This window comes from Eurosta solidaginis, chromosome 4 (genome assembly GCF_040869045.1).
Source record: "Eurosta solidaginis isolate ZX-2024a chromosome 4, ASM4086904v1, whole genome shotgun sequence".
NCBI classification, from domain to species: domain Eukaryota; kingdom Metazoa; phylum Arthropoda; class Insecta; order Diptera; family Tephritidae; genus Eurosta; species Eurosta solidaginis.
This window is the reverse complement of record NC_090322.1, coordinates 52,045,903-52,061,974: the sequence shown is the minus strand read 5'-3', so window position 1 is coordinate 52,061,974 and position 16,072 is coordinate 52,045,903. Positions and strand designations below refer to the sequence as shown.

Here is a 16,072-nt window from a genome sequence, read left to right as displayed (position 1 = left end):
AATTTTGAAAACTTGAACGGACTAAGAAGGTTAGGCTGCAAATTCCTCATGGATCTAGGGGGTAGGAGGGCGGTATGGCCTAGAAGGTCGCATGTGGCCATAACAAATCGTTCGCGAGATGGTCGGGCTTGGTACCGGAACGTACCGGATCTGCATTCGGCGAAGGACCATCAAAATCGATAACACTCCCCAAGGCCTTCGGGGAGTGTCCTTATCGCTACAACAACAACAACAAGTACTGTCATAAAAAATCTCCCTACATAACAAAAATACTTGCCAACATATTTTGTGCCGTATTCATTTGTTATATTGCACTTTTTAATTGCGAAAAATGTTAGAAAAGTTACCAACGAGTGGGAAAAATAATTTCACTTGCTAAGCGTGCCCCTTAGCCAAAGCAAATGTCAAATTCTTCTTCTTGAGCTTTGCTTGCAATGAACTTTGGGAGTTGCCTACTTTTCCATGTCAGACGGCGCCAGTGTCGCTCAATCTACCGTTCTCCATAAAAATACGCGCAATTTACGCATAATGCATAAGATTGCGTAAATCGCATCTATATGCTTATGTGACGGGGCTTTTAGGCTGTCAGATCCGCGGCTTCTTAACATGTGTCGGGATACATTCATTTGTAATACGATTTGCCACGTGCATGTGAGCAGCTATAAAGCTATAAACGAGCTCAGTAGCCCCTCACTTATCTTAAAACGGTGAATTGTTCTGGTATTATTTTGCCTGTGTTCCTTGATTTCAGCATTTGTCATAAATATTATTCGCACATCAAGGCTATAATGTTTTATTGAACTCCACGGAATAGGAAAGAGACGATTCTTCAGGTTCTCAGGTCAATGATATCATTCCAGCAAACACCTTTGATCGCTTGGTGCATACGCGGCCCTTATGGCAATGGAAGCCTGCCTGCCTGTTGCAGCTACAATCTTTTGATCAAAGACTTACCTCATTGCAGTCAAATAAAAGAGTAAAATCTCATATTCATATTATTTCTTCTATTTCAGAGAGGAGTACCAGGGTATTATCACGTTCTACATTCCACTTTCGAGTATTAAATGGTCTATCATATTTGGTTTAATGGAAAATTATCGTAATAGTCTCAATATTGAAGATTATTCAATAAGCCAAACAACATTAGAGGAAATATTCCTGGAGTTTGCGAAGTATCAACGTGAAGATCCACGCCCGCTTAAGTGAGCTAAACTTTGAATAATTTTGTAGTTAATACTTAATTTATTTATTTGCTTGTTAATGTAGTGAAACTTAATCCATGCCCATAATTAGGGATATTTTGCTATATAGGATTGGCTAAAAGATGAATGACGAAAAACATACCTGAATTTTTTTTTTTTTAATTTTAATGTTAAGCACAAAGTAAAAAATACGAATTATCTAGTGATAATAATAATAAAAACATTGAAGAACATTTGAGTAGAATGGAATTTAGAATATCTAGAGAAAGAACCATTTTCTTAGTAATGAACATCAAGTACTTAACATCAAATGTTGTGTAGTGTGGGTTATAATTCTGACACAAACGTCGGAAAGGCTCATTTAATTCAAAAATAGTTCGAGATTCTTTCAGAAAAAGAGGTTTATAAAATCTTGATGGCTGGGTAGGAACGGTTAAGTTCACTTCGCTGAGGAGAAACTGTTTCCAAGCATTTCGCTATGACTAGCACGGGTGGGAACATTAATAAGTTTCATACGATTAGTATATTGGGACAGATTATGATTTGATTAGTGATACCAAGACAATCGCTTAACGCTAAAAGCAATAATTGGTTCTGGACTAATTCAATTTGAGCTATATCAACCTGGTAATTTGGGCTCCAAATCATTGAACCGTATTTTAGTATCGGTCTAACTAATGGTATCAAAATACCTTCAATTAGAAAAGGCTCGCTAAACTCTTTTCACCATCGCTTAACAAATGCTATAATACTTCCTACTTTATTGACAGTTGCATTAATATGAAGGTTGACACTAAGGCCCCGTTTTTCAATGCGAGTTTTAACTCTAATTAAAGTTGGATGGAGTTCAACCTTGCCACTTTGTACGATAACATAAAATTTTGCTGCTCATCCCAGCTTAAGCGGTCAAAGTGGCAGGGTTAAACTACTCAACTTTGACTGGAGTTTAAACTCGCACTGAAAAACTGGACCTTAGTTTGCTGTCCATAGTAGCCTTCAGATTAACAAAGTCGTTCACGTGCTCATTTCTTAAAATGTTTAGTTGTGTAGGATGCCGAATAAAATGATCTAAGTGAAAAAAGCATATATTACATTCGATGTGTAAGATATAAACATTTTTACGTCATCAGCGTACATCAGAATTTTTGAAAACTTTATTGAAGTTTAGCAAGAATATAATCGGACTTATATCGAGAAACTCCAGAAGTGATCTCAATGACACTTTGTTTTCCTTGTTTTCTGTCAAGAAGTTAAGAGAAGATGAAAAGGCAAAATTAAATTGTGAATTCATACAAGTGGCTAATTTTCGAAAAAAAAAACCTTCACAATAGTAAGCAGCCTGGATCATCTGTTCTGGATCGTCTGTTCGATTACTTAAATCATTAGCTCAATATTATTATATAGTATATTACATTAGTATATTACATTATTTAAATATATTAAAATGTTTGTTTAACTTGCTGCTGGCTATATTTTCTCTGTTAACTAGATTTTATAAATGAACTACCAGAGCCGGCAGACGTTGTTCTGCCCTAAATTTGGCCTATTATTCACTCCTCCCTCCGTCTTTTTCGCTTCATCTATCTCCATCTTCGTCTCATTCTATCTATCTCTCAGTATATCTCTTTTGTTCCAGCCCCAGTCCCAGTCCCACTCCGAGTCTCAGTCCCAGTCCTAGTCGTAATCCCAGTCTTACTCCGTCTCTGGTCTACTTATCGGAAACAAGGATCGTAAATACTAATATAGGCAAATTTATATACCAAATGGCTAAACCGATTTGGGATTTCAAAATCAACTAACCATCATCTCTCCTTCCTGTATCTTTCTTAAAAATGGCATGGCAATCTTTCTATCCGTTCTCGAGTTATGGCGTGATAATCAAAATGTACACTTCTTTTTATTTTTTTTTTTTCAAATTTTGAATTTTTTCTAAAAAAAATCATAACTCAAGAATGGCTAAACCAATTTGGGATTTCAAAATCAACTCACCATCATCTCTCCTTCCTGTATCTTTCCTAAACATTTCATGGAAATCTTTCTATCCGTTCTCGAGTTATGGAGTGACAATCAAAATGTACACTTCTTTTTATATATATAGATATTAGTATGTAGTCTGATTTTTTTTGTAGACACATTTAAAATAAAAGTTGGTTTGAAACAGAAATGGGCGATTCACTGGACTTCAATTTATTAACCGGGATCAAAAAACAAACCTTTCTTCCATTCTCTGGCTATTCGTGACAGCCGTTGTCCCTGTCAGCTATTATTTGACGGCTAGGTATGGGAATGAAGGAATTGAAAGATTTTTCACTTGTATGAATTCACAATGCATGTGAATGTAGGTTCTTTTTCACGGAATATGACAAGAAATTGCTAAAACTTACTACTTTTTAAAATTGAAACACAAACAAAAATGTTCACAAGCTCACGACTAGTTGATGTTTTGGAACGATTCTTCGTCGTCGCTTGTCAATTTGTTTTGGAAATATGTAATCCTATTTCGACCTTGTGTCATTTACTAAAAGTTCGAAAATTACTTAAATTAATACATACATAAATTGGAACTAAATAATTTTGAGCACCTTGTTTTTTCAAAATGTCCCTATGTGCAAATTGATAGATAATTTGAATTATGTACATAGCAAAATTTTTTTATTAATATACGAATGTTTGTAAACCTATTATATCTAACCAATATAATACGTATACACATAACTTATACCAATATACTAATTAAAAAATAATTGATAGAATTGGCAATACAAAAAAAAAATAAACAAACCAAACAAACATTGGCTGATTTAGATTAGGGGGACTCATGTAACCGTATAAATGCCTTATAAAATGTGTAAACGTATAAATTTATCTAGTGCGTAAACGAGCTGTCAAATTTTGTATGAAAAATCATTTACACAATTTGTATAAATCTACGCGCACATCTCATTAGGGGGACTCATGTAACCGTATAAATGCCTTATAAAGTGTGTAAACGTATAAATTTATCTAGTGCGTAAACGAACTGTCAAATTTTGTATGAAAAATCATTTACACAATTTGTATAAATTTACGCGCACATTTCATTAGGGGGATTCATGTAACCGTATAAATGCCTTATAAAGTGTGTAAAAGTATAAATGTATCTAATGCGTAAACGAGCTTTCAAATTTTGTATGAAAAATCATTTACACAATTTGTATAAATTTACGCGCACATTTCATTGTATCAACGCGGTAAACTCAAAGGAATGCAACCTTGCAGACATTACAGCAGGCATTTTCATCAGAAATCTCCACCATCAGCAAGTAAAGGCGGTTTAGTTTTGATTTTTCACTTATTCTTGGCATTTTTTAATTTGTATAACAATCAAAAAAATTTTGTTTCGCAATAATACAGCTGATAAACAATCAAGTTTATCAAGAATATTACTAGGTGCGTTCATATAACAGCGTGTGTAAATGGATATAATTTTACACCTTATAAGTTTATATGCTTTCATGAGTCCCCCTATTGTGTAAACGCGGTAAACTCAAAGGAATGCCACCTTGCAGACATTACAGCCGGCATTTTCATCAGAAATCTCCAACATCAGCAACTAAAGGCGGTTTAGTTTTGATTTTTCACTTAATCTTGGTATTTTTTAATTTGTATAACAATCAAAAAAATTTGTTTGGCAATAATACAGCTGAAAAACAATCAAGTTTATCAAGAGTATTACTAGGTGCGTTCATATAACCGCGTGTGTAAATGAATATAATTTTACACCTTATAAGCTTATATGCTATCATGAGTCCCCCTATTAGCATGGAAGTGTGGGCCATACATAATTGCAACATCAACATCCCTACAAGAATACTGACTATCATATGACTATCATCTGATTGTCAGCAATGTCAACCTAACGATCAGCGCCTCATACAAACTTTCTATCACAAACTTAAGGGGACTTGCGCAAATGTGATGTAAACAACTGTGTACGTGTGAGTTTTTGTCTCCTTCTTATACACCAACATGGCCTACTGATTAAGTATATAGCCGTACTGCTCACTCTAATTCATTTTCCTGGATCAGTGCTGACACTCTAACTGTCAAAAAGTGTCATAAATGATAGTTTACTGTAGATATCAGGTTTGACTGTTATACTATCATAAATGACCATTGATATATTCCGCCAAAAATGAAACAATGCTTTTTGCTTTTTATTTACTTTATTTCATTACGTTGTTAATTTTGTACGTGATAAAAGCATACGTGTTTCTTATTTGTTTAAAATAAATAGTTTTATAAGAATTCGAGTTCAGAACGTTCAATTTAAATTCAGAAAATAACAAAACAACAGAAGAGCGCTTTCCTCATGCGGAAACACATTTAAAAATGAATCACCATTAACCACTATTATTTTTCGCGTATCAATTTTTTGAGTGCGCCCCATACATTCCTACAGCTTTTGGTATTTTTTAATATTATTTTCGATTTTTTTTCTTTTAGCATGGAGCTTTGAAATGCTATCTTTTTCATTTTTTAAACTTATTTTTTATATGGTTTTCGTCGGTTGAAAATGGCGGAATTTAAAAAATAACAAAACAACCGTGATAATCCTTTGATTGTCATATGACAGTCACTAGTGACAACATGATTAAATCGGATAAACTGTTCTCGCATACATAAAATTCCGTTGAGAATTATGTATCTGTCTCACATGCATAATGGTATCTGCTGTATGTTCTTTTGTTCTGTACTAGGTGTCCGAAGCTTTCCCAGTTTGAGTCCTTTTTCATGATTATAGGCTGTCGTTGGGAACATGCTGACATGCGTGAGCGAACAAAGGAACCTACATAAATTTGAGTATCAATGTTTACGTCATCGCAGGATCAGCATTGTCAATTACAAGTTTGAGTGTATTAGTAAAACTATCAGCGTTTCTTGTAGGGATATCACTGTATACACATAAGTATGATCGGTATGTTTAACAACGGTATTTATGTATATTAAGAGTGAACAAAAGAGAAACTTAAGGGCCAATTAAACTTCCTTAACCCTAACACCATACCCATATCAATAACCATCTCCATTGTGATCGACTAGATGCCTTAACCTAAAAATCGTGAAAATTTCATAAAAATAAAGAAAACGCAAAAAATTACAAACATATACCACAAAAAATAAGTCTCTTAGTCAAAACGTATCCAAAACAAATAAAATCTACAAAAAGCTAATAAATTCTTCAACCCAAATATTTTTAGGTTATGGATATGGCGAAAAACCAAAAACCAATTGGTTGGCTATGATATGGTTATGGCTTTAGCGTTATGGTATGGCACCATTAGTCGATTACATTGATTTGTATAAGGTTGTTTCGATCAGCTGTTTGATCTGGTTATGGATAAGTCACCATTAATTGGCCCTTTACAAACATATCCGTCAAAGTGCGATAAAAGAAAAAAGGTGTGCTGTTATTTTTCGTTTTTCCGATTAAAATGACAACAAATTCAACGTGGACACATCGTTCTTTTCTAGATCATTCAATTAAAGGTGGACACATCATGTTTTGCAGTCCATGCGTAATGGTTTGACGAACTTCGATCAAATTATGAAAGGGTTGAAATTGCATCGTATAATCTTGGACCATTTTGGGGTTAGTTAGTTCGCTCTGTTTCATGATTAATTCGGAACGACTTCAGGAACACTTGGGGACTATTTTAGGAATCATTTTTAGAAAACTTGAAAATCATTTCAAGACTCTTTCGGGACAATGTTAGGCATCATTTTAGAAAGTGGTCTGAAATAGTTCCAAAAATAATCGCGAAGTGATCCTATAACGGTACAAAAATTGTTTCGAATAGTATCTAAAATAAATCAGAAGTTATCCTGAAATTGTTCGAAACTGGTCCCGAAATAGTCTCGGCATGATTCCGTAAATAATCCATGTGATGCTGAAATTACCACAAAACTGCGTCGAAGTTCTGAGAACCAATTAGCTTAGCTTTGGCCGTCTCATAAGAGGCCCCGAAGAGTTTAATAATCTTTCTAGAAGGTTTAATCTTGACTTTGCAATGCCCAGGTCTTTGTTTAAGTTACGTATTGAGTCTTACTATCGACAAAATTTATCTGATCCTTGAATTAATTGTTATTTAGTTTTAAGTTTTTGCCATTGACTTAATAAAGTATTCCTGAAGGCGTCCCGAAATGTTCACGAAACAGTGCGGAAGTAGTCCTAAAACGGTCAAAGAATATACAATAAAAATTTGATGGAAATACGTCAATATGTTACGCATGGACTAAGGAGGCACTCAGCTCCCTATTAGATGATGTGCATGCGCATCTACCCCCTTTAATGCATAACATGATGTGTTCACCTTTAATTGAATGATCTGGTATGCGTTCTTCTTATGGAAAATTATGATAAGTCCACGTTTTATTGTATGAATCGATGTGTCCTCATCTTAGTAACACAAACGCGAAGTCCCGTTTTAACTGCCCTTTTATTCTTATACCGTACTTTGATAGATATGTTCATAAATCCTGTTTTTACTGCCGACTGTTCATATATACCAGAGCTCCTGGATAACCTCAACCGATTAAAATTTTTTTCATAATACATAACTGTAATTGGAAGAAAGTAAAATTTCTGCGAGCACATAACTGATAAACACCGAAGATAGGTAAGGTTAAACTAGTAGATCCCGTTAAGACTTCACATATGTTCTTAGTGTTACCAGAAGTTTCAGCAGAAGCACTCCCAGAGCCGCCTCATCTAATGTGGTCATGGTCCATGCTTATTCACGATATTGTAGGAAGGTACGTTGATCTTCGTTTACCGAGAGAGGACGTTACTTTTCAGTTGCCTACTCAATTCAAAGTAGCATTTGTTGGCAAGAGTGATTCTTCTTTGGATTTCTAGACAGACGCTGTTCTTTGTGTTAATGCTGGTTGCCAAATAAATAAAAAAAAAAAATGTAAGGCGCGATAACCTCCGAAGAGATCTAAGGCCGAGCTTCTCTTCCAATTTGCGTCGTGCTCCTCTTGATTTTCCCTACCAGTTGGCCGGGCGGGACCTACATGATTTTATGCCGACTCCGAACGGCATCTGCAAGGCAGATGATTTTTCACTGAGAGCTTTTTATAGCAGAAATACACCCGGAGCTCTTGCCAAACACTGCCGAGGGGCGACCCCGCTTAGACAAATTTCCTTCTAATTGAAAAACCTTATTTCTAAAATTTTTGATGTTGCTTTGTCCGGGGTTTGAACCCAGGGCATCCGGTGTGGTAGGCGGAGCACGCTACCATCACACCACGGTGGCCGCCAAACGAAATCCTTTGCTATTTCGAAATTATGGCTGCCAACATTGAAGTATTGCCAAGGCGCAAATCGCACTCTTTGTTTTATGACAGCAGGTCCTCGTTCACCATCAAACCCACTTTTTCCGCTTCTATTTCTAGTTTGGAGTAAGCAGAACTTACGGCACAAGCGTTTGGGCCTATAATGTCAATGTCGTCAGAATACTCCTGTAATTGTACGCTTTAATAGAATATTTCAGAGCGGTTAAGTTCTGCAACCAGCATCAAATTAAAGAAACCGCGCGATGGGGTCAGACTGTCTGAAACCTCGTTTAATTTTGAACGTCTCGGAGTGGTTCTTACTAATTCTGTCTGAGCTGATGGTGTTGCTCAATCTCATTTTGCACAGCCGTAAAAGTTTTACTGAGAAACCAAGTTCTTACATAGCTGCATTTGTTTTAACGACGAAATGATGTGTATCAATTCTTTTTTCTTGCGTTTTTCCTAGATTTGGCGAATAGTGAAAATCTGGTCGATGGTAGATTTACCAGGCCTTTAATCTGCACTGATAATGTTCTTTGTTTTAATATTTAAAGGGCCTTATATGCGATACTACGAAGGTTGATTCCGCGATAGTTGCGCAGTTTTCAAGATCCCCCTTTTTGTGGAATGGCCAAAGTACACTTCGATTCCAATCGTTGGGCATGCTCTCGTCCGACCATATGTAGCATAGAAGTTGATGAGGTGCCTTACCAACACCTCGCCGCCGTATTTGAATAGCTACCCAGGTAACCCATTAGCGGCCGCGGACTAGTTGTGTTTTTTAATTTGAATTTCGCTTTTCTGAATTCTTCATAGTCATTTTATCGCTCTCTCCATTTAGAAGCACAGAGAAGTGTTTTCTCCATAAGAGAGAAGTGTTTTCTCCATAATCTAATAAAACGGTTACCATTGGTTGCCCTTTTCGTTTTTACAGGAATTTGCCCCAACATTTTTGGCAACATTTTTGGGCGTTATTCCTGGTGGCGTTATGACTGGTACCAGTTGTTTATCCGCGGCTTGCTAAAGTTATGCATTGCGTCGGGCTTGCTTGTGCTCCCACAGAGCAGTTGCGAGAGACGAGTTCCGAAATCATTGACAGTCTGTTGCGATTGCAGCCTTTCGACGTTTAACTTTCCTTAATTTTTTGTTCCTTGGTTTTCGCCACGCATAGGCAGGTGTGCGACGAGACAGTGGTCCGAGTTGTTGTTAGGTGCTCGCGTATTGTGTACATATAAAATACTGGAGGCATGCGTCCGTCTATGACAATATAGTCGATCTGGTTATATGTATTTCGATCAGGGGATAGCCATGTAGCTTGATGTATAACTTTATGCTTAAACCGGCTGCTGGCTATTATTATGTTCCAAACGCCGGCGAAGTCTGTCAGACTCAGTCCATTAGGTGAGGTTTCGTTATATAGGCAGAACACTTCGACCCGTGGGGCCAAAAACACCTTTTTCTCCTAGCTTGGTGCTAAAGTCGCCAAGCACGACTTTTATATAATGGCGATGGTAGTGATCGTGAGCGTTCTAGGCGCTCGTAGGACATCTTCTTAACCTCCTCGTTCTTCTCCTTCCGGGGCATGGGCGCAGATGAATGATATTTAAAAAAATATTTTATTTTATGCGGATAGCGGCGAGGCGCTCGTCCACTTGCGTGAAGGATAGCACTTGGCAACAAAGTCTCTCTCCCAGCACAAATCCAACACCGAAACCGCGCTTATTTGCATGGCAACTCCAGTAAAATTCACAATTTTTAATTGTCCTTTTTCATTGCTTCGTTCATCGCCTTTCTCGAATGGAGGACATCAACCAGCCGGAAATCGGCACCAATACCATTAAGGGGACGGGCATTCCAGGTGCATGCCTTTAAATTGTAAGCATTTAAAAGTTTGCCGAGGTCGTCATTAAAAAAGGCTTTCTCTTTATCCGTGGCTTAGTTAGGAGTGTAATTTTACGTGGCGGGTCCCGCACGGCGGGTATGAGGCATTTATGATACACGTTTATATAGCAAGCCGCTTGATCTAAGACAAACGCCCGCTTGCAGCCGTGAAAAGACCCTGCTGATGAAGTCCCCCAACTATCCCTGAAAGCGATTTTGACGGAGTGGCCTAGCTTGGTTGTCGCCTTCTTATATTAGCTCACCACCAAACGAATGTTCAGTGACTAACCAGAGGATACTTGGCTGCAAGCGACCGAGAGTACTGAGCTACTTGAACCGCATTCAAAGGAAACACCAACGGCCATTCCCTGGTGAATGGCGATCAGAAGCTTTCCCCACTTGCGTGGACATCTACACACGGCTCCACCCTCAACTGCTTCCAATAAATCCCCAGCTTGAATCAACAGGATGATTTATTTATTTCAATCCGTAAACAACAGTTATTTAGTGCGAAAAATTAATAAATCGCAGAGAGCAACCTTTATTTCTTGGTAATAAGAATTACTCTCAGTGAGAAATCGTTTTAAATTATTGCTTAGGTCTTATTTTGGAGATCTGGTGTGAACATAAATAACGTACATACATACATATATGCTGCTGTAAATAATAACATGTCCATATATTTACATATAAACGTTTGTATTTTTTTATTACAATTGCATGTCTTTGCCCTTACATACTTTTGATTACAATAATAACAATGTGTGTATATATGAATTTGTAATTTTTGTCGTATTTGTGTAAATAACAATCATTATAGAGAAAATTTTTATTATTTAAAAAAAATATTTTTAAATATAAAAAAAAAGCATTAAGAAGAAACGCTGCAACTGCTGCCCGAAATCACAATTAATGCGAAAATGCAAACTGCGACCACAACAACACAAACAACAATACCAGGTGCAAGCAGCAGAGCATGAACTCAACCAAATAACAACACATTTCAAAATAAAAGGAGACGCCCTTTAAATAGAATATAAAACAAAAGAAAGCAAATATATACCCACTTGCACAATCTGAAATTTACTTGCATACATACTCAAGTTGTAAATGCGAAATTATTGCATATGTATGCAGAACGCCAACCAATAAGGCTAAAGAATAGAGTCTAAATGAAAATTGTCAATGTATGTACCTTAACTACAATACTTATTTGTTATAGAACAAAAAAAAAATATATTGTTTTCTGCTAACGACGGTTCAAAATATCAATCAAAATATAAATTATATGTATGTATAAATTTATAAAAATAAATGTGCCTAATTACATACATACATGTAAACACACGTATAAGCATAAATTCTTACTTAACTTGTAAACATGCTGAAATGTGAAGAGTTATACATTTGGGTCATTCCATGTTAAATCGTATAACAGTGCGAATCGACCACTTTCGATTGCTTTCTGCTATACAAAATGCCCCAAAGAAAAAAATTGTAAGTTTAAAATAGGGCTCTTGTTTACAATCGATTATTCGACTAATCGACTAGTCGATAATTCGAGTAGCAACTTTTGCACTAATAAAAATCGATTAGCTAGTATTCGATTGTTTGTATGCACAAAATCGAATAGTAACAGTTTCTTCATAATTAAAATTTTTGTCATCGAATATAGAATTTAAAAATTTTATAAATTCTACTTTTTGTTATTAAAATTAAAAAAAAAAACTAAAATTGTTTACTGCAAAATACGTTTTAGAAAACAGTATGCAGAAAAGCTAAAAAACAACTATTCGAATATTTGAATCTGTCACAAATATAATATAAACAATTAGTCGATTAGTGACAATCGATTTTTTAGCTAGAATTTCAAGAGCTCTGGTTTAAAATACAAAGTGCGTATTTGTCATGCAAAATTCCAAAAAAAAAAAAATTATCAGTTTTACATACTTTTAAAATTTCCAGTTCGTTTAATATAGATTATCTGCAACTGATTAACAAACAATTTAAAATTTTTTAAAATATAGAAATAGGCGCTACAAAATTAAGTTATTTTTGTTCAATAAACGAAAAAATGTATACACTCACGGCAAAAAGTGTTGGCACAAGTAGTTTTTGCAGTTCTCACGCAAATAGTTTTAAGCAAAATAATTTTCGCTATTTTTTTTATAAAAACATGTATAAATATGTAATAAAATCAAAATACACTAAACTTTAAGATCTTACGCAAAATTCGCGAAAACTCAAAAAACGAATCTATAGTGAAATTTTAAAACTTCAATTTTTTGTAATTTTTATGATTATGCAGTTTTGTAGATCATTGAAAAAAAAATTTAGTACAATAAAGTGTTAATATTAATATCCTAAAAAAATTCAAATTTTTGCAAATTTTTTTTGTGAGCTGAGTTGAGCCTTTCCTTCCTCATAAAAAAATTACATTCAAAAGTTTGTATGGAAGATAATCCTCAACTCCGCTGACAGAAAAAAAATTTAAATCAGGACATTTTTTAGGGGATTGAGAATAACACTTTATTGTACTAAAATTCAATTATATAAAAAACTGCAAACTCAGTAAAATTCTAAAAATTTTAAAATTTGATTGGAGATTCGTGTATCGAATTTGAATTTTCGCGAATTTCCAATAAAATCTTGTCCTTTAATTTATATTGATTTTATTATACATTTGTACATTTTTTTTATAAAAAAAATAGCGAAACTTATTTTGTGTTTTTGTAGTTAAAATTTTGCGTAATTTTTTTGTTTGAAAAAACTGCTGTAAATGAGAAGGGTACGTTTCCAACTATTTCACACTTTGACGTGGAATGACACAAACATTTTAACTATTTTTTTTCCCTATATACATATAAGATCTATAAAAAATGTGAAATGTCTCAAAACAAACAAAACTTTTTTGACGTTAAATAACATTTACATAATTAAAATATTTGTATAAAAAATTTCAACAAAAGCGAGCTTATACTTTGCTTCAGGCGCTATAAACTTAAACTGAATTAATTTTTATACCTTTTTTTTATAATAATAATAAATAGCTTAGATATGGATAAATACAATCAATTACAAACTATAAGTAATTATAGAGAGTTATCAATGTCTCAAGTACACAACAAAGAAGCTGATTTCAATTACTTACGGAAAATGTAAAAACTAATGCAATTTTTTTAACTTTTCTTTTTTTTTCAGCGTGATTGAAAAAATAATAACGGTTTACAAGTCAACTCTCTTTCAGTTGAAATTTTGCCATCAAAAAAAATGTTAATTGAAGTTGCCTAATCTATCAGCTGGCATTACAACCCTGTGCAAGTCCGGTTGCCAAAGACGCCAAATCTGACATCTGAAAAGATATGTATCAGCTGTTTGTTCACAGCTGCCATCACCTGAACATAATGCTTGCTCTATCTTCTTTTTTTGTAAAGGCTATTCGTTGTACTACTTTGGTACAAAATAGTGTAGTAGCTGTATTGTATGAAGTAGCTATAGTACTGTTTTTCGCGAACAACTATTGAACGGATGGAAAACTTTACTGCCGGGATTGGATTCTTAATTCCGATATAATTACGCATCTTTAGATACCCCATTCCACTAATGTTATTCAAATTTTCGATAGGTCCAACCTTACAAAAAATATAGAAAGGTGTTTTGTATGGATAAAATTTTGATCTTCAAACCGGTGTTGGACTCACCTAAGTTATTTTTTTAAGTATAAGCGCGACCGAAGGCGCCAATGCAGAAAGGTGTTATGTGCAAAAATACTATAGATCGCACCTCTAGCTTCGGAGCGGTGAAGGGTCTGTGCCGGTTTCTCGTGAATATCGTTTGATAGAAGCGGATTTTTTTCGCCTTCGGATTATTAATATTGTGGTTAAAACGCGATAGATGTCGTCCGATGTTTATGGCGGCGTGTTGGTAGTCGACCGCTGTGGTGTGATGGTAGCGTGCTCCGCCTACCACACCGCAGATCCTGGGTATACGTCCCGTGCAAAGCAACATCAAAATTTTAGAAACAAGTTTTTTCAATTAGAAGAAAATTTGTCTAAGCGGGCTCGCCGCTCTGTAGTGTTCGGCAAGACCCCCGAGTGTATATCTACCATGTAAAGCTTCTCGTTGAAAACTCATATGCCTTCTATATGCCGTTCGGAGTCGGCGTAAAAGCAAATAGGCCACGTCCCGCCCATCTGTAGGGAAAATTGAAAAAAGGAACACGACGCAATTTTTAAGAGAAGTTTGGCCTAAAATCTCTTCGGCGGTTATCGCGCCTTACATTTATTTTATTTATGTTAGCAGTTGACCTCTCTTATAGATTATTACAGAAAAAACAAGGTTAGATATAACCAAACATCCGTTGAAAAAAATTGTTATTTAGAAGCGATTTCCAGAAGTTGGGTTTTAATCCACTTTGCACAAATATGCTCAAGAATACCTGGAACACCTTTGTGGAAATGGTCCTTCATTTCGTTTAACAAGGAGCGAAATTTTTGAACCGATAGTAATTTACGAAGATTCCAAAAAAACTGACCACAACTTTTTCTTAATTGGTGCTTCGTAGCCCCAAGGGATTTGATCGGTCACGTAGATTTTTCCAGTTTTTCGCCACAAATTTATCAGCTGTTGAGTTATCTGTCAAATCATCACTTTTTTTAAGATGGCAACATCAATTCAACTTCAAGTGAAATTAGTTGTAACTCGTAATGCCAAAGAGGAATTGAGTTGTTTTAAAGATGAGTTGTTTCAATTACCAAAGATTCATCTATGTCAATTACAATCCAAATGAGTCGTGTTGTAAACCGTAATAGGGGCAGAAGAGATTACTTAATCCAGCTAGCTTTCATAAAATCTTAATAAAGTAATCAATCACTTTGTTGGTGAGCCCAGGAGTAGATAGCTTTTTACAATTACTCAGTAATTTAAGTATAATTGTAATGTAATTGGATTTCTACTAAATAAGCAGCAGAATTTTGAAAAATGTATGTATTTAACTTTTTAACTAATTTATAATTTTATGTACTTTAAAAATAATTCAATACGAAGTACTTTAATTAATTAAAAAAAAATCAAGAAAGTATTAAATTAAACTTTGTTTATCAATTAATTTATTATTTCAGTATATTTAAAATAGAAAAATTATAATTCACTATAATCAAGTACTAGCCAATCGGAAAAGCTTTATATATACATTTATCGCGATACTATGAACTAATTAAAACCAGTAGTGAAATTCACTAACTTATGACGATGCGATTTGTCGAGATTTTAATTAACGATTTTGTTGCTTGCCTTATCGATTGTATTATTCACTAACTTAGGTTTAACGGCTCGAAATAAATGATATTTAAATTTCGTTTTAATAGTAGAAATGTGGCAGCACAGCTTAACAAAACATAAAAATAGCGAAAAACACAAAAGGAATGCTAAAAATAAATAAATTCCGTATACTAATAGCTTTTGAAAGCTATTATTGTGCAAGTTTTTACATATTTTAACAAAAGGTAAGTAAATGCAGTATTAATTTCTTTTTTTTCTCTGTTGATATCGCAGTTATTCTTGTACCCCTTAATTGATCATCAAGTTGAGCAATAATATCATGAGCCAAGTGTGTGATTAAGCGGTACAGCTTTCGAAACTCCGTTTCATTCAAGTGGAATGGGTTATCTACT

At 34.8% G+C, this 16,072-nt stretch overlaps 1 protein-coding gene across 9 annotated transcripts in view; it reads left to right on the top strand.

Annotated features, from left to right (window-relative positions):
* The window catches only part of Abca3 (ATP binding cassette subfamily A member 3), an 84,511-nt gene extending 68,655 nt beyond the window's left edge, over positions 1 to 15,856 (top strand). For 6 of the 9 annotated variants that reach the window (XM_067781584.1, XM_067781581.1, XM_067781583.1 and 3 more), the window contains 2 exons: positions 1,014 to 1,202; positions 11,270 to 15,856. In XM_067781584.1, the coding sequence (XP_067637685.1) occupies positions 1,014 to 1,202; positions 11,270 to 11,429 (349 nt within the window). In that variant the 3' untranslated portion in view covers positions 11,430 to 15,856. Of the gene's footprint in view, positions 1 to 1,013; positions 1,203 to 1,266; positions 1,436 to 5,941; positions 6,302 to 11,220 lie in introns of those variants that run through there. The other 3 variants (XM_067781587.1, XM_067781586.1, XM_067781588.1) reach the window with 3 other exon arrangements.
* The last annotated feature ends 216 nt before the right edge of the window (positions 15,857 to 16,072 follow it).